This window comes from Brienomyrus brachyistius, chromosome 6 (genome assembly GCF_023856365.1).
Source record: "Brienomyrus brachyistius isolate T26 chromosome 6, BBRACH_0.4, whole genome shotgun sequence".
Taxonomy (NCBI): domain Eukaryota; kingdom Metazoa; phylum Chordata; class Actinopteri; order Osteoglossiformes; family Mormyridae; genus Brienomyrus; species Brienomyrus brachyistius.
Genome location: NC_064538.1, coordinates 2,573,868 through 2,592,528, shown reverse-complemented (window position 1 = coordinate 2,592,528; position 18,661 = coordinate 2,573,868). Strand labels below are relative to the sequence as shown.

Below are 18,661 nucleotides of genomic sequence, written 5' to 3'. Positions count from 1 at the left end.
GCCCTAAACGTTTTATCAGCAGCTTTCTTGCTCGCAGCGTGGAAATAATTATCTTTCTGCGTTTCTTGGAGCTCAAAAGATCTCCATCATTTTGGCTTCGCGCCCACACCTCAGTCTTAAAGGGCCGATGCCAAATGCTGATTGTGTGTGATTACCGCAAATCCATGAATAGCAATGCGGACACGTCGTTGAAGCAACAGGGGGATGTTCGGGTGCTTATGAATAACGCTGATCATAAATGTTCTAATTTCCTGAACCGGGGCCTTTTTTCGATGATTATCCAAAGTGCCGTTTGTAATCTTTGTCGCTTTGAGATCTTTAATTAAAGCAGACACTGACAGTCGCCGTCCTCAAACGCTGTCAGAATGCAGGTTTTAATTTCACCTCGCCTCCTAATTGTGTGATTGAAATCATCGTTTCTTCGTAAGGCTTCTCCCCTGATATTCATGAAATCAGCCACAAAGCCCGCCACCCTGACCTTCTGCCCCAGAATTAGCGAGGACCAGGTAGCAAGCATGTGTTTCCACCATCAGGGGTCCTTCTGACATCAGCAGTCTGGTTCCGGTGGGTCCGAAGTACACGGTGAAGTGGAGCGCCCCTCTCCTGCAGGCGAAGGTGGTGGAAGTCGGCCAGGACGCGTCGGAGAGCCAAGAGACCCTCTTCCAGCACAGCGGGACCAAGAGGGCCAGCAACACCAACGTCTCAGGTGAGCAAGCGTAGGTCACTGAGCCCACGGGGGCTTTCGTTTTTGCTGTTCTGTAGTCCTAAAATCATTAAAATTTAACTGGCACTAAAAGTTTAAACATAAAAGCTTCTCCTGCTCCAATACAGAATTTTATTTATCGACCTCTGATCTCTTGACGTTTATGGAAGGGAATTTAGGCTGTGATTTAAAACACTGAGGCGTGATCACAATCTCATTTCATGCTTTGATAAACCATATGTTTGTTTAGAGTGTTGCCTTCTGTCTGGAGAGATGGATTAGATTACATTTAATTAGGAGTCTGAATCCCAATGCCGGTGTGCGCGCCTTGTGAACCAGAATGTATTTGTTCTGTAACTCTGGGGCAACCCCGTGCCTGGTGCTGCGAGTCTTCACGCCGGCGAGGATCTCACTGAAGTACTGACGATGCCTTTCTAGCTGCTCTTGCAGTGGGTTTGACAGAAGCGAGTGAATCTTGCGGGTCTGAGAGCTGCCTGCTTAGGAACGCGCGCTTGGCGACGCGTCAGAATTGGTTGCTTTAATTGCACTCAGTCACAGCAAGCTGCCTTCAGGCTGTAGAGTGAGGGAACCAGCCGTCGCCAAACCCCCCCCCCCCCCCCCCCCAAAACCATCGCCACCACCACTGTACCTCCCACCTCAGCTTAAATGGGCTCATTTTTCATCTGCAGCAATCCCAACTTATTGATGAAATAGCTTGTCCCCCTGGGAACTCCCATGATCCTTCTTCTCCCATTGTCCCAAATGCAAGGCAGAAATCAAAGAATTCAGGCCTCTGTGCCCCCATAGCTGTGTGCCAAAGCTGTGCAGTACATTCACCCATTGGTAATTGTGAGTCCTGCTCCGCGAGCTTGTTGCAATTAAGGAGATGTGGTAGGTTCATATTTAGTCAAGAGTCGATTTGTTGCTTTCCATCCATCCATCCATCCATCCATCCATCCATCCAGCACAGGGCCATGGGGAGCTTTGCAACCTATCCCAGCAAATACAGGGCACAAAGCTGATTGGGATACAAATGACTTGTTGCTTTGTGTCACTGTTTATTCCTGACTGTGCCATCTGACTTGGTGAGGCAGGTGGGATGGTACTTACCCTTGTGATTGAGCTGAAGCTCCTGCCCAACATGGATCAAACGTACTGCAGATTCTGTCATCATGTAAGGATTAGGGTGGAGAACAACTTACTTGAGCGCCCTTCTGCTGACATTTAATGTGTAAATGATACAGCGATGTATTACAACCAGTGGTGGGCGGGGCCGTGATTAACTGCTAATTAGCAAAGCTAACGTTTTCATTAGGGACTTAGTATGTGCGATTACATTGGAAACCATTACGGACCAATTAGCTTCCGCTAAATTTACTTCCACTAATGTTAGCCTGCTAGCATTTTTTACAGGTAAAGTGAATAAAGTTTAATGCATACTTGTTGCTGTCTAATGTGAGTGTATCTGCAACAGTCTGGCACATTTCTGGCTGACTATGTGTAAACGCAAGACTCGATTGGTCGATTACTTGTCGGATTTAGCATAATCAGGGCTAAATGTACAAAGACGAAGTTCATTTAAACTCGGGTACCCTGAACTAAGTGGAGAACAGGGGCCAATATTACAAAGGTGGATTTCTTGCTTAGCTGGATTACCAATCGGATTCAAGGGACTGTAGTTTAAATGGGCTTTGTCACTTACATTTACCCAGACTGATTGACAGGTTTCAGAGCCAAAAACCTAACCGAAGCTAAATTCATATGAATTAATCTAAATAAAAGTAGTTAGTGGTTATCATCAGCTTCCACTATATATTTTAGTGGTTTATCAGTTTAGGGTTCATGAATTTAACTTTGCAGTTAGCAGATTAGTGGTCATCGAAACTAACGTTGTAGTTCATGTGCCACCACTGATTGCAACGCACCCATGTACAGATGTAAGGCACCTTGGGGCAACTCTGCTGTGGAAGGCGCTATATAAAAATAATCTGAATTGAGTTAATGCAGAGGGGACAGATATCATACGAGGCAAACAGCATCCTCAGGGTAGCAGTGTTTGGCTGAGCTTTAGGCTGCCCCTGGCAGCTGTCCAACTCTGTTCATAGTGAGAGTTGAATTGGGACAGTCAGTGTGGATCCATGCCTATATTTGGCAGGTTGTGGGTTCGAATCCAATAGCCTGCAGAGCAATCATATCACTGTTTAAATGGTCAAGGCTTGTTGGATATCATGACAACGCCTGCTGTTGCCCACTTGTTTCACCAGGGTTTACGGGACTGAGGCCTTAAGGTTCCCGTCTGTAAATGAGGCGTCGCTGTGTCTTTGGATCAGACAATGCAGCGAACTAAGGCAGCGACCGTGCTGAGCGAAACAAAGCTATTGATTGTCTGCAAAGGCGAAAGTCAGGAGTGAAAGCCTGCATTAGAACTGTGATTCTAATCGATTGAGCGTTTTGTGTTTAATGAGACCCGTGTGCCTTTCTTGCTAGGCAATGGGCCATTCTGATTCAAAGTGGCCACAATGTTTACTTATTGGATTTAGGTTCTGTGGCTGAACAAACAATAGGGATAAATAAATCACACATCACCCGGCACAGATAATAGGACAAAGTATTGAGGGTTTGACAGAGTACAGCTCGGGCCGTGACAGCTGTTTGTGACGCTGACATACTCCCAAGCTTAATGCAATCATACGCTCACAGATTTCTATTATTTTGCAGGTGTCCATTAGCACATAGGACATCATGATGTAGCCTCCCTGTTTTGACAATGAATTGAAGAAAAAGTTGGAGGTGAGATGAACTGGGTGAGTCTTAACATCTTTTGGTTGATAATGTCACTTCCTGTTCCAGGAAAGGTCTTCCTGGGACCACCTCGACTCTTCCAGGAGCTGCAGGAGCTACACCATGACCTCTCCGTGGTGGAGGAGATCACACTGCTTGTGGGAACATTGCAAGGAGCGTACCAGGTACATCCAGCCATTTCCAGTCTACTGTACATTTAGCGGGGTGGCATGGTGGTGCAGTGGTTAGCACTGTTGCCTCACACCTCTGAGACCTCTGAGCCAAGTCTCCACCTGGGTCACATGTGTGCGGAGTTTGCATGTTCTCCCCATGTCGTCGTGGGGTTTCCTCCGGGTACTCCGGTTTCCCCCCACAGTCGAAAAACATGCAGAGGCTAATTGGAGTTGCTAAATTGCCCGTAGGCATGCATGTGTGAGTGACTGGTTTGTGAATGTGCCCTGTGATGGGCTGGCCCCCCATCCTGGGTTGTTCCCTGCCTCGTGCCCATTGCTTCCAGGATAGGCTCCGAACCCCCCACGACCCAGTAGGATAAGCGGTTTGGAAAATGGATGGATGGATGGATGGATATACATTTAGCTTATGAACATGGGCACCTATTGTTTGACATGTCATTTCTTTATAACTCTTCGAAATTCAGAGAAATACAGTTATACACATAAAAGGAAGACTTTGGAAAGCAAACAATAAAAATAATAACATTGGAACATCCTGCTTCCGTCTCAGACATATAATCCAGTATTACGTATTATTAGAAGTTAATGTTACACTTTTTGGTAAGAACTATCATTATAACTACACTAATTATTATATCTGTGTTTTTTAAACATTTTAATTTTGTTTTAGACATACACACAGCAACCTGAGGCATAAAGTGAATAAAACCATTGTTCTTTCTGGCAGTTTCTACCATTGTTTAACTGATATGTGGGATATGGAATGTTTGGATAATTTTATTGTCAGTCTCAAAATGGAATTCCTCAGTCACGTGACAGGCACAGTTTTGAGATGTATAATCTGGAGTGATTTTTTTTTAAAAGCCCAGGGACACAATGGATAAATGATTTCAGCGGCGGTTCTGGCTCAGCAGTTCGCAGGTCCTAAGGGTACGCAGCATGTGCAACTGCCATGACACTATGCATTATTTAGGGTGTGTTCAAAGCAGCCTGAGATTGGCTTGAGACGATAGCAAACGTAAAGGATTAAGGAACTGCTGTTGTACCATTATGTAGCTAATTAACCATAAACATCCGTGTTTGGAAATGCATACCGATGTAAGCAGTAAAAAATGCTCTGTATGTGGGCAGCAGCATTGGCGGTGTAATAATTTCCTGTAACTGCTTTCAACTGCTACATATGCAGTTATCCAGAGAATATTTGTCTTTCCTTTTATGCATCAGACTGGAGCCTGACATGCTCATTTTCATACACAAACACACTGTCTGCAGATTCTGAATATGGGAGGAGGGCAAGACTGGGGTTTCTGAATCTTTCACACCTCTCTGTTTGTAGAACCTGAATACGATGGTGGGGCATGACTGGGGTCTCTGAATCTTTCACACCTCTCAGTTTATAGATCCTGAATACGACAGTGGGGCAGGACTGAGGTGTCTGAATCTTTCACGCCTCTCAGTTTGTAGAACCTGAATACGATGGTGGGGCAGGACTGAGGTGTCTGAATCTTTCACACCTCTCAGTTTATAGATCCTGAATACGACAGTGGGGCAGGACTGAGGTGTCTGAATCTTTCACGCCTCTCAGTTTGTAGAACCTGAATACGATGGTGGGGCAGGACTGAGGTGTCTGAATCTTTCACGCCTCTCTGTTTGTAGAACCTGAATACGATGGTGGGGCAGGACTGAGGTGTCTGAATCTTTCACGCCTCTCAGTTTGTAGAACCTGAATACGATGGTGGGGCAGGACTGAGGTGTCTGAATCTTTCACGCCTCTCTGTTTGTAGAACCTGAATACGATGGTGGGGCAGGACTGAGGTGTCTGAATCTTTCACGCCTCTCAGTTTGTAGAACCTGAATACGATGGTGGGGCAGGACTGAGGTGTCTGAATCTTTCACGCCTCTCTGTTTGTAGAACCTGAATACGATGGTGGGGCAGGACTGAGGTGTCTGAATCTTTCACGCCTCTCTGTTTGCAGAACCTGAATACGACGGTTGGGCAGGACTGGTGTCTTGCTCTCCAGAGGCTCATCCGTATGAAGGAGGATGAGATCCAGAACGCCAACAAGTGCCGCCTTCGTCTGCTAGTCCCAGGGAAACCAGACAAGTAGGTGTGAAGTTCGGGGTGTGGCTGGGTACAGGTAGAGTTTTAGGGTATAGAGATGTCCCACAAAATCTGCAATATGCAATGGAAAGTGGTGTTACAATGTTAATTTGAATACAGATCTGAATAGGCATTATTCTGAATAGCAGAATCGTGGTTTGAATAGACCATTCAGTAGAAACCATTCAGGACTATTTTCAGCTGCCATTTACCGAGCCTGGGTGCCGAATGATTCTCACGACGACTCCTCACGCCTGACTGTGCTGAAATTTACATGCTTCCAATAAACATATAATAATTAGTGTAAAATAATAAACTCCATTAGTTCCAGCAGCCCCAGGGCTGGGTGAAATCACAAAAATTCAGCCTTCCTGGAGATTTCCATGCTACCTTTTGGCCAGTCAATTAGAACTTGAGCTGCCGGCAGATCGCGAGCTGCTCTGTTCATCCTCAAGGTCTGCAGTGATTCTTTTGGTATGGAGTTCATGTATCTTTAGAAAAGACAAAATTGCATCCGAGTGCCGAATATTTCTGAACTGTGACACATACTGAAGTTGTTGCGTACAGACGGACTTGGCATGCAGGTCTGTCAGCTATAGCACACCTCTCATACAGAGACAGGTGAGTGGAGTTAGCAGATCTCCGCACCATGTCTTGCGTCGGTTATTGCTTTAGAAGCCCGGCTAGCCCTCGATACCGCTTGATGCTCATTGGCAATAATGGACAGGTCCTCTAGCTCACATCAGCTTTTCTTACTTGGCCATGTGTTACGAAGCAGCAGCAGGAGGTGGAAAGTTCAAGGCCAAAAAGTATAGATCTTGATCAAGGTTTTGTTTCATCCATCCAGCTCAGTCACCAAGAGTCAGTCACTGGTTGGTTGAAACAAAACCTTAGTCTGTATTCGTACTTTCTGGACCTGAACTTGCCACCTCTGGGCAGAAGACATTATGGAATTTTGACCGAAAGGTTGCTGGCCATCTATGGATCTTTCCACTGGTACTCTAATCCAAGTTCTTCTAGGGTCTAAAACCTTCAGCGAGATAACTGGTGCGTATCTGGGTTTACATCAGCTTATACTGGTGAACCTTCCCATGATTCTCCCGTCTGCAGATGTCCCTGCGAATTCCATTTTTCGGCTGCTGCATGTGTGTGCCAGCATCAGGCATGGTTGCATGCTTTATTTCACCCTGCAGTAAAGCACACAAGGTAGACCAACGTGCAAGCAAGAACAGGGCTTAAGCGCGAGATAAAGCCATGTGGCCGACCATCACACCGACACTCAAAAGGGGGAGCAGGTGGAGTGGCAGGTGGCCAGGTCCCCGGGGGAGGGCGGTGGCAGGTGACATAGTTAGCGGATGGCGCTCTTGCCGTGGGTACACAAGGAGCCCGTTACAAGGAACAGCTTGTCAATGGCTCCATTTCTGGAATATTCTGCCTCTGGGGCGGCGGAACGTCAACCGAGCAAATGTCATGCGTCACCAGTTTCTCAAATGTTTTTGAACGTACAAAAAAATTAGCACATCAGGTAGCTTTTCGGGTTTCAGTTACACCGTGATTCATTATTTGATGTTCAAATAAAGCAAATTAAGAAAATACATATATATTTTTTTCATTTATAGACATATATTTTAATGAAACTTCTCAGATCAAGTAGTGCAGGGGTCATCTTGACATTTAGTCATTACATTGCTTGCTCCAATTACTCTGCTTTTTAAAGATCCACGTTAAAATGCCAGAACTACAGCAAAAGGACAAGTGGACCTACAAGTCCAGGAAGAGGTCATTATGGGATTGGTTCATCACAGAATAAGGTCTCAGAGATGATGGTAGCCTGATCAGCTGTTGGGGAGGAGTCCTTGTCAACGCTGTCACTCATCAATCACTCAGCGCTCAAGGATTATAAATAACTGGGTGCCTAACCATAACATTGCTCATGTTGTTCTCTGCAATTCTTATTTTGGTGTGACTCAATCGAGGGTAAGATCATTAATTCATAATCAGAATGATTTCAAATTTTATTGGAAATACAGTCGGCCTTCGTTTATCGCGGTTAATCAGTTCCAGACTGTACCGCGATAAGTGAATTTCCGCGAAGTACAGTAGGATTCTTTATAAGTGGAATATTTTCGTACTTAGAGAATAGAAAGCCTGTTTACGGCCTTCTAAATATGGTTTTCAACATTACTAGAGCCCTCTAGACATGAAATACACCCTTTAGTCACCATTACCGTTATGATTGCTGGACATGGAAGCAGGAGCGGGGAGACGAGGAATCAGGATCGAAGGGTTTATTTGGAATCACTCCAAATACAGGACACAGGAACATGTAACATCAAAACGTCAATGACAGACCTGGGGTTACAGACTCTGACGTGACTTAAATACACCGGAGGAATCAAACTGATAGAAAACAGCTGGTAACGATCGGGACTGCACACGTGGTTAATAAGGGGGCGTGGTTAATAAGGGGGCGTGGTTAACAAGGGGGCATGGCACACAGGAGGATCGTAAAGGCAGGTCATGACAATTACACTTATATTACCCAATACATTAGACAAAATAAGACATATTAGGTGTTATAAATATCATATTATTATACATTTAATTACGAAGAGCAAAGTTGCTTCCGATGTATCACCTTCACTGTCTCGATCAACTGTTTAGTCCATCCATCCATTTTCCAAACCGCTTATCTGGGTCTCAGAGAGTCTGGAGCCTATTCCAGAGGCTATGGGCATGAGGCAGGGAACAACCCAGGATGGGGGGCCAGCCCATCGCAGGGCACACTCACACACCAGATACTCACACATGCACAACTATGGGTAATTTTAACAACTCTAATTAGCCTCAGCATGTCTTTGGACTGTGGGGGGACACCGGAGTACCTGGAGGAAACCCCACGACGACATGGGGAGAACATGCAAACTCCACACACATGTGACCCAGGCGGAGACTCGAACCCGGGTCCCAGAGGTATGAGGCAACAGTGCTAACCACTGCACCACTATGCCGCCCCCAAATTTTTTATGAATATACAAAAAAAACACGATAGAGTGAAGCCATGAAAGTCGAAGCGCGAAGTGTCGAGGGACGACAGTATTTTATATTTTGACGTTTTAACCTCCTTATTTTATAACCAGACGGTGGTGCCTTATTTTCATGGAAATTCAAAATCAGTATGAAAACATTGTAATGCCTGTGTAGTACATTTGTATTCCCATCTAGTACCAAGATTAGCTTCCCATTTCTCATTGTGAGAACCCATAACCATTCTCCTTAGCTTTAGGTGGAATCCATAAGTAGTAAAGTCAGCGGCAGCTTTTATATGTCGGGAGTGGCAGGCCACTGTCCAGACACGGCGCTCTGTCACTGCCAACAAAGCTCTTGTGAACATACCAGCTTCAACAACCTTGTTTCATCTCCTTGTGCTCATTGCCAAAATTCTGTTGGAATCTTCTTGTTAATTAATGACCATTTAAGAACTGTTTGTCATTTTACTCTTTGGGTGAAATTTTGGGCTTCTTGAAGAACTTGGGCCAGAATTGTTAGAACCATCTGCAGCCTTGGTTCACATCCATTAATTCCCTTAATTCATGCCTCTAATCTCTCACCACGTGTTCTGTGGACATTCTTCCATCCATACTGACTACACAATGGCCTGTGCTTCTGTTTACCTCCGAAGGTCAGGACATCCCGTCAGATTCATGGTGGTCTTCAACACTCCCAACCCCCTCAGCAAGATCTCCTGGGTGAATCGTCTGCACCTGGCCAAGGTCGCCCAGCGTGAGTGCTTCCTTAAAATCCACCTTCGCTAGGGGTAACCTCTACCTGAAGAGAGTGGGTCTCCATTGCTACAATGGAAGATCTGGTGACTCGACCTGCAAGCGTCCCTCTGGTTCACCACTATCTGTGACGGTTATTCCACATGCATCTCTGCTCATTTCCTGATTAGCTGCTACGGCTGACAATGCAGCATTCAAGAGAACAATGTGTAGCACATTGCTAATCAGCGCTTGCTGGTCGCGTGAAGCCGGTCGGCTGCTTGGCGGCTCAAAGACAGCCACTGCTCTCTGAACAAGTTCAGCTTGATTATTATAAAAGGTGGTCCAGGTGTGCAGAGGAGCTGAATGACTCTATTATTTTTGTGAGGTGTCAGTCACTTGCTGATTATGGCAGGTCCAGACTCAGCTATAGCCATGCATCCTGCCATCATCTAAGGTAATCCGTACATCTTACTGGCAGAGGAGTTTTACTGTACCTTTGAACATTTCTGTACTGTGTTCAGGTCTTTGGTTGGCAGGGGAGGGGGATTTGGTTCATTAAAGAGACACAATAAAGCACGAGGAATGACAGAATAAGGCATGTTACCTTCCACAGCTGATGACTGAGAAGCTCATTCTAATTAAATTGAGGGCCAGCTTGAGTTATCTCAGGAGCCTCTGTGTAAGTCAGATATGTTAGCCGTTACAGACACCTGAATCAGGCACTGGTGACAGAAATGAAATAAGTCTCAGAGTTTCGGCTTTAAAGGGAACAAAAGGTGCAGGAATGTGGTGTTACTGTGTTTTAATAAAGGCGTGATAAAAGTTTTTTGCATAAATTGAAAAAGTTTCAGTGTGGGGTTCGAAGTTGCTTGACGTGCTCATTAGAATGTGATTTTCACACAGAAAGCAATAATGACCCGTCCATCTTTCAATCACTTATCCAACGCAGTATTCCGGAGAACCTGGAATCTGTCCCTGGCAGCATGTAACACAAGGGAGAGAGACATTCTGGATAGATGACAGGGCGCACACATGCACAAGCACATACTGTTTGCAATTCCGAAATGCTGATTCGTCTGCATGCTTTTCTATGGGAGGAAAGCTGTGCAACGTGCAAAAATGCACCGGGGGGGGCGGTTTTAGATTTGAACCCTGTCCTTGCAGGTGTGGGTTGATTGAGGGTTACCCGCTATGCCACTGCAAGTTACAGCACGACAACATTTGTTACATTGTCAGAGTTAGAACTACTAAAATGAAGATACTAGTTTCCACAATTAACATAATAAAAATGACAAAAAACTGATTTGCGATGCACTGAAAATCGCTTCTTGGCTACTTTCATTAAGGAAATTGTGTGTAAATAAAATATTCCATTACAAATTTGAACACACGGCAACACAATACAAATGAAGAGACAACTGAGAGAATCTAGTCAAGTTTGCATCGTTAGTTTCACAATATTAAAATGTTCATAAGCATGTCGATGGGATTGCAGTAACAAACTGTAACCAGAAGGAGACAGTACTGCTATGGAGACAACCTGGTCTATCCAGGGTCAGGAAAAGGTTTGTTACGACCGCAGAGGAATCTCCTTTAGGTTTCCCAGTGAACCTAGAGCAAGTAGCCTATCCGCAGGTGGTGGAACTTATGTCAACGCGTGGGAGATAACCTGGACCCCTGTGCTCGATATATATTCAAATACATTTAGTAAATGAATAAAGAAAAATGGAATATTGAAATTATCTGATCCTTTTATACTAAGATCTGGGGTTGTTATGAAATTGAGGTAAATGTTCCATTGAGGTTCTTCGTTCTCTCGCCGGAATGACAGGAGGAAAAACTCAATGACTAAACAAAATAAGACCAGAGCATGAGTTGGGAGTTGTGGCGCTTACGTTATTTGTGTCAATTCCATAGGATAACAATGGACTGTGAATTGTTCCTTCTTCAGGAGAGGAGAACTCGCCAGGCTGGGTCTGTGCAGAGGATGATGGGAAGACAAAGACCCCTTTTTGTTGCCCGCTGCTTGCCTGCCGTGTGAGTGTTTTCACCACAAAGGCCCAGGATCAGAAGGTGAGTATGTGGGGAGGCCTGTGGAGGGGCGGTACTGTTTTTTAATTGTGTTTTGAAATTGTCATAAGTATGATTGCATGTTTTGGATTCTTCTACATCCATATATCCATTTTCCAAACCGCTTATCCTACTGGGTCGCGGGGGGTCTGGAGCCTATCCCGGAGGCAATGGGCATGAGGCAGGGAACAACCCAGGATGGGGGGGTCAGCCCATCGCAGGGCATACTCACACACCATTCACTCACACATGCACACCTACGGGCAATTTAGCAGCTCCGATTAGCCTCAGCATGCTTTTGGACTGTGGGGGGAAACCGGAGTACCCGGAGGAAACCCCACGACGACATGGGGAGAAAATGCAAACTCCACACACATGTGACCCAGGCAGAGACTCGAACCTGGGTCTCAGAGGTGTGAGGTAACAGCGCTAACCACCGCACCACCATGCCGCCCCGATTCTTATACAATTCCCCGTAAATATTTTGGTAACATCTAGGATATGGATGTTTTTAAGGCACCAAAGGCTCATGGGAAGCCGAGGATGATAGAAAGAGAAACAGGAGGCTTGAATGTATCAATTGACAGGAATCACTGCGCGGTTTTACAACAGATTGCTATGATATTATCTGGTGAGGAGGGTGAACGTTTCAGTGAAATTCTCTTTTAATGGATCAGTGAGCTGAAGGTAAATGTGTAATTATCTGCTCAACGAATAGCGAAAAATACAGTTGTTTATCGTGTGCATTGAGATCGTGGACATTGCAATCATTTTTTTCGTTTTTTGACTAAGTGTCAGGAAAGTTTTGTTCCTAAAAGGCAAAGAACGGGTTGTATATGTCCTCTGGTGATCAAACGAAAGGGGCTTTGGCTCGCTGAACTGTGCCTTTATTGTCCATTTTACCATAAAAACTGTTGCAGAGAGTACAAACATAAGCTGGTGTAAACAGAAATATGGCTCACTACAAAATTAATGGATGTGCTGGTTTTCTGTATAGCTTGTGGAATTTTTATTGTAAAGTGAAATTGAATCTTCCCAGAGAAATTGGTCATAAAAATAGACTTTGCTAAAGCTTTTTAATCTGAGAAGACAGGAACTTGCAAAATTTTAACGTTAAATGTTGGCAGATGACTAAAGTAATCTATGAGTCGGCCAGAACATTCAAATTGAAATGCTGAAAGAAATTTTCAAACACATATTATGGAATGTTTAGTAACACTTTATATTAACTGCACCTTCATAATGCCTTTATAATGCATTCATAGAAAATTCATAAGCAACACGTAAGTATACATAACATTGTAACGTGCCATAACAGCTTTAATATACATTAATAACAAACATTATATAATAATAACAAACATTATAATAGTATAATCATGGAATATTTGTAAAGCTTTTTTGATGTTATGGTATACTTACATGCTGCTTATGAGCGTTCTATGAATGCATTATGAAGGTGCAGTTAATGTAGGGTATTATTGATTACTTCACAGCACCACAATGGATCAGTCAAAATCAGTAAGTGACCCGTAAGCAGATTGGAGCCAGACTGATGGGATGGTTTAGTGAGGATGGATAACATGACCGCTTCATCGGTGGAGGAATTTTATTTATTTATTATTTTTTTAATTAAACCTAACGTGATCAGGTACGTTGTTTGGTTGAATGAGTTATTACATGTATCTGTGAAGATCCATGTCCGTTTAGTCATCATGCGCGCGCAGGGGCCAGTTTTGTAGGCGCGCTGCATGCCGATGCCGACTGCCTGCCTCCTTTGACTGTGACACGCTACGGCGTCTATAGTTCACAGAACATGGTGGCTTGAGCAACAAAACATCCAGTGAAAGGTGTTTTTGGCCACAAAGAAGCCATTAAAGGAAAAGGCCTGAGGAGAATAGCCAGACTCGCCAAGGCTATTAGGACGTCCGCAAACACAAAAGTAGGTCAGCAGCGGAGTGGAAAATGGCTGCTGTGTGTTTATTGACTAGATAATTTATGCAGCTAATATAGTATGTGCGCGTACGTTATGCAAATAAATTGTAAATGAAATGTAAATATATTACATTCCTGTAAATGTAAATAAATATCTAAGTAAATAAGCCGTATACAGAGCTATACCTTAAATATTAGCATTGGCCTCCCTCACTATATAGACGATAGTGTTCTGCAGCCTAAAAGCTTTCAAGCATTAGTGGGGGCTCCAGGAATTTAACCAAATGATATTTGCTTAGTTTGTTTTCCCCTCTGGTTCCTTACCATGTGTACGAAAGCAGGGCTGCCAGGCGCCTGCGACCTGCCAGCGTCTTCGCTGCCTTCCAGCTTCCACTGAATGACACATTAGCTGGCCGCTAATGCATGATGTCGTGCTGCTAGATTTCACGCTGTATCCTAGCAGGGAACCACCCCCCCTCCCCAGCTGCCCTGGACGAATGAAATCAATTGGTGAGAGTAATTTTCCAACAAAATATTCGGGTGGCATTTAGAGGGATGAGGAAAAGTGGCAAGTCGGTGAAATATTTCATGAGGATACCTTTGGCAAAGCCGGGCTGCGGTAAGTCCCGGTGTAAACGTTTCCGTAACCGTGCGCGGCGACAGAATTAAGTGTGAAAAGAGTTTACCCACAAGAGAGGCAGTTTAAGAGGAAAGTCGTGTCAAAGTGAGTGACTTAATATAGAAAGAGCTGCGATTAACAGCTTAGAGGGTCTCTAGCTCTCCCAGAGCTGGAGCTCGCCAGCGTCTGAGCTCGACTCGGCGCACAAGTCAATCTGAAGAAAATGAGGAGATTAATTAGAACGTGGCCCGCAGCGGTGGGTGCGTAGCGTGCCGGCCCAGCCGCGGAGAGACAGCCAGCGGGCGATGGCGGCGAGCCGCTAGTGGATCCCGCCGTGAAGCCATGCGGATCCGCGTGTGTTCCGGGACCTTCGGAGCGTGACTGATTCAGCTGGGTCCAAAGCCCACCTGTGACATTCTCTAATGAGAATTCCTTAATTCAAAGATGAGTCAAGATTACAAAAGAAGTAATCCACTAGGATATATCAGAAGCGGTCTAAGAATGCAGCACGACACATTGTAAACGTAATACATCTTAAATTAAAGGTATGTGTTATATGTTCATATTCTGGTGGATAACAAGTGTTCCAGTATCTGTATATAAAAATTAAATATTAATTTGAAATGGCCCTACAAAGTTAAAATACTAGAGAAAAAAAAAAAATCATACTCTGTCGTGCCGGTTGGGTCCAGGCATATAATTTCTGACGGCTTCAGTCCGGACCTTAATTAGTTTATGACCTGGTGTGGAGGTGACCTTTGAGAATGGAAAATGAGATGTCGATGACTCTGCTGTCCTCGTGGCATCAGGTGAGTGGTGCTGGGGGCATTTGGCGCAGGCGGGTGCGTGAAGGTCACCGGAGAAGAGGTGCCCATTTTTACGGCAGAGGCATACTGGGAAGGGACAGAGGGACAGTTGTAGCTGTGGTAGTTGGGGCAGCACCACCCGTCGCCATGTTGGCCATATAATGTGCTGGCTGAACAGGTCAATATTCATGCCAGGGTGTAGATATGGGTATGGATGGTAGGGACTATATCGTGGGAGCACTGTGTGTGTTTTATGGGGGGCAGGGGGTTCCCTACCAGTGTTGAAACCAAAGCTACGCCCTTGTGTCCATGTCCCTGTCGTGACTTATGCCCCCCCCCTCTTCCTGCGTCTCACCCCACCGTGCTTCATCAGTCTGTTTAGAAAGGTGTTTCCCACCTGAAACACTATTTGACTCCGGTGGTAAATTAGCACTAAGACTGATTTTTTTTTGCTATGGGGACACAAACTACGCATAGACTTTTTTTAAAGGAAATTTTACGCTTGCTGAGAGCAGTCTGATTTGCTGTAGGAAATGATTCTTGTGTGACCTTGTATCTTGTTTTAATAATAGATTCACTGACTTCAGTCTCAGCTGAGGAGGAAGGGAACTTCACGAGGGGGGAAATTAATGGAAATTTGAACATGATTTTTTAAATTATTTCAGAGCGGGAGGACTCCCATCGCCCCACCCCCCCGCCTTTTGTCTTGCATATGTGTGCTGCAGTCTGTTCACCCATCAGCCCTTATCTGGCTGTTGATTTGCTTTGTCCTCATAGAGCGTTTCATGAGCTTCTCAATTCTGGAGAGCCGCGGGATCCGTTATCTTGGAACGCAGCCTGCAGGTGATGTCATACTGGGCACTATGATGTCATCTGCAGCTAGTTATTTTTAAAAAAGGGGATTAACAAAGTGACATCCAGTAGATTTTCAAAGGAAAGGAATGCGACTGATCAAAAGGACCAGTGGTACGTTACTAGAAGAAGTCTATCCCATTTTTCTTATAGCGTGACGCGTAAAAATGTTGAAATGTTCTCTCTGGTTGAACTGGTTAAATCTGCAGAAGATGGTAAGTGTTTTGTGAAATAAGACTATTGAGGTTCTGCCATCAAGCCCCTTGGGACACAAGCCCATAGCATCTTGATTGGTTTACGTCAATAAATGAAAATTGACTAAAGATGTGCGTACAATTCAGATTTACAGCCCGTGTTGTAATTGCGTTCGTATGGTCCAGAAGATGAGGCCCGCTTGATGGCTTGGATTAACTGTCCGGTGGATCATACTTCAGAATCTGACTGACATAATCCTGAAGACTCAGCAGTCTGTTATTTACTTTCATCGGACTGACAGAATCCATTGGCAGGCAGATGAAGTTCGTTAATCACTTGCTCAATTCAGTTGTATCAAATGTGCTCTCGTGCATTTAATGGTTCAAGGGCATACTGGTTATTTTATTGGTTCATTGGAAAGCACAGATAATCTTAATATTCAACGTCAGCAGCATCCTTAGTCTCAGTTCTACATCCATGCAATGCATAATGACTCTGTTTCAAATTCTGATTTGAGATAAATTCTGGTCATAGATAATATCATGCCATGATGAATCTTGCTTGATCTTAGACTATTTCACAGTGTACTTTATTATAAAAATGTCAGTCAGCCTGTTTGCCGTGTTGTGGATGTTGTGACTGGACTGAATATGAATGTCGGTGTTTTGGTTTAGTTGGATCTCTGGATCTGGTGAGTTTTTCCAGGTCCGTTCTGTGTCGAGTGACCGTGACGGGTTCTTAGCAGGTAGCTGGATGTAGCTTCTCCTGGCTTTGCTCTTCTGCTAAGACTCCTCTGTCGTTTGGCAGATCAGCTCAGCTCTGCTCTACTCTGACCAATCACGGCTCTGTTTCCATGATATACTCGCACCGCGAGGGAATTCATGTCACCTTCTGCCCCGATGCCAATGTGCTGTCAGTCAATCAGTTTCTTCCACACCTATGGCCGACATTACAAAGCAACACAATAAGAGTCACCAATATTGAGGTTTTGTGGGTCTGATCCTACAGACAAGGTCAAAGTCGTGTAGAAGAATTATCTCCCTGTTAAAAGCAGCTATTTTTTAATTTATGGAGGTGATAATATTATATAAAAAACTCTCAGTTTGAGAAATAAGGACTGGTGAGAGAGCATGTGATTTCTGTCCTTTGTGTGCATCCCTGCTTCCTTCATGAACTGAATGCCTTGACTAAATTAGTTTTAATCAATGCTTCCCCCAATCTCTCACATTATAACACTCTTACCAGTGTGAATGTCTCCTGTATGTGCGGTTTATACTTTTTTCTTTAGCTTTTTCCAGTATTTTTCAGGGTCAGTACCCTTTGAAAAATGTATCAAGTATCCATATGTATATAATATTACGTTATGGCTGGTAGGTGGTAAAATTCATGTATATCGACGTGGAAATTATGTCATCATGTTCTTTTGGGGTATCTTCGCTGAAAACTTCCCCATATGGTGATTTGTGATTACAATAAAGACCAGAAACCTCAAGCGTGTTTACAGTGTGGAGGACGGAACTGCGATGCATTCCATAGATCAGAGCACATTGAAATAAGTTCTGCGTGTTTAAAAGTGGGACCACTTGAATCAGAATAACTGTGTCATTAATCCCCCCCCCACTTTGATGCTGTTGGGAAGGAGGATTGTTTGTTCACAGTGCTGTCATCTGATTGATGGATTTAAACACCCCCATTTAGCACCAGGACTGTCAACTCCATTGTGTCGAAACACATCATAAAAATGCCAGGAGCCAGTGTGGCCTTGTCCTGTCATTGTTCCATGTTGGGTAAGTGCCTTGGAAAAGCCGTGAGGGGCCCAGATGCTCCAGATGGCCCCCAGTCCACTTTAAAGCCAGCAATTTTAGGCCGGCAGTGTCCTTTCGTCCACCGGTGCCTGGGCCGTGTCGGTGTGACTGGGAGGCAGCGTCAGAGTCAAACTGTAGCAATACCAATCGAATTCGCATTACTCTAGCTAGGCATGTCTCGATCTGGACGTGCGCTCCGGGCAGGGAGAGACACAAGCACTTTATGCACGCACATGCGTGTGAATTTGCATATAAATGTGTGCATGCGGCGTATCACCATGAAACTGTTAATCTTCCATCGTGAAGTTGTTTTCAGATATCTCCGCGTATGTAGGGATAATTGCGGGAAGAAAGAGCCTGTGGGGAATGGAATTGTCAACGGTCCGTCTGTGTTGAGTACACAGGGAAGATGTCCCATAAGCGCCGGGCAAAGACACGCTCTGACCCGCAAACCGATGGACAGTTAATAATTATTGCAGGGTTTGTGACCTGTAGTGTGATTCATCTGCAGTCTCTTTTTTTCCGCCCGTCTGTGACATTCAAAATGCCGAAAATATTCATTAGGCAGATCTGGAGTTTGAATATTAGGCAGTTCTTTGATCTTGACCCCAGGGTACCCATATAATTTTAAGGAACAATGACTCAATAACAAAAACATAGCTAGCTCAAAATCATCTTTGATCCTATTTTTAGATTATTACTGAGGTTTACCTAAGGGTATTGTAATGGATATTAAAAACAAGCAAATCCGGACTACTGTTGCATTTTAGTTATGCCGTGGATACCTTGAATCCAGTCCCTATAGTATCAGAATTCATACACCTTTTTTCGTATTT

The 18,661-nt window shown here is 44.4% G+C and overlaps 1 protein-coding gene across 3 annotated transcripts in view; it reads left to right on the top strand.

The window, feature by feature from the left end:
* Nucleotides 1-18,661, top strand: part of LOC125744782 (rho guanine nucleotide exchange factor 10-like protein) — a 70,307-nt gene that overhangs the window by 33,331 nt on the left and 18,315 nt on the right. For all 3 annotated transcript variants that reach the window (XM_049016991.1, XM_049016992.1, XM_049016993.1), the window contains 5 exons: nucleotides 534-706; nucleotides 3,554-3,669; nucleotides 5,655-5,782; nucleotides 9,462-9,562; nucleotides 11,495-11,616. In XM_049016991.1, coding sequence (XP_048872948.1) covers nucleotides 534-706; nucleotides 3,554-3,669; nucleotides 5,655-5,782; nucleotides 9,462-9,562; nucleotides 11,495-11,616 — 640 coding nt within the window. The remainder of the gene's footprint in view (nucleotides 1-533; nucleotides 707-3,553; nucleotides 3,670-5,654; nucleotides 5,783-9,461; nucleotides 9,563-11,494; nucleotides 11,617-18,661) is intronic.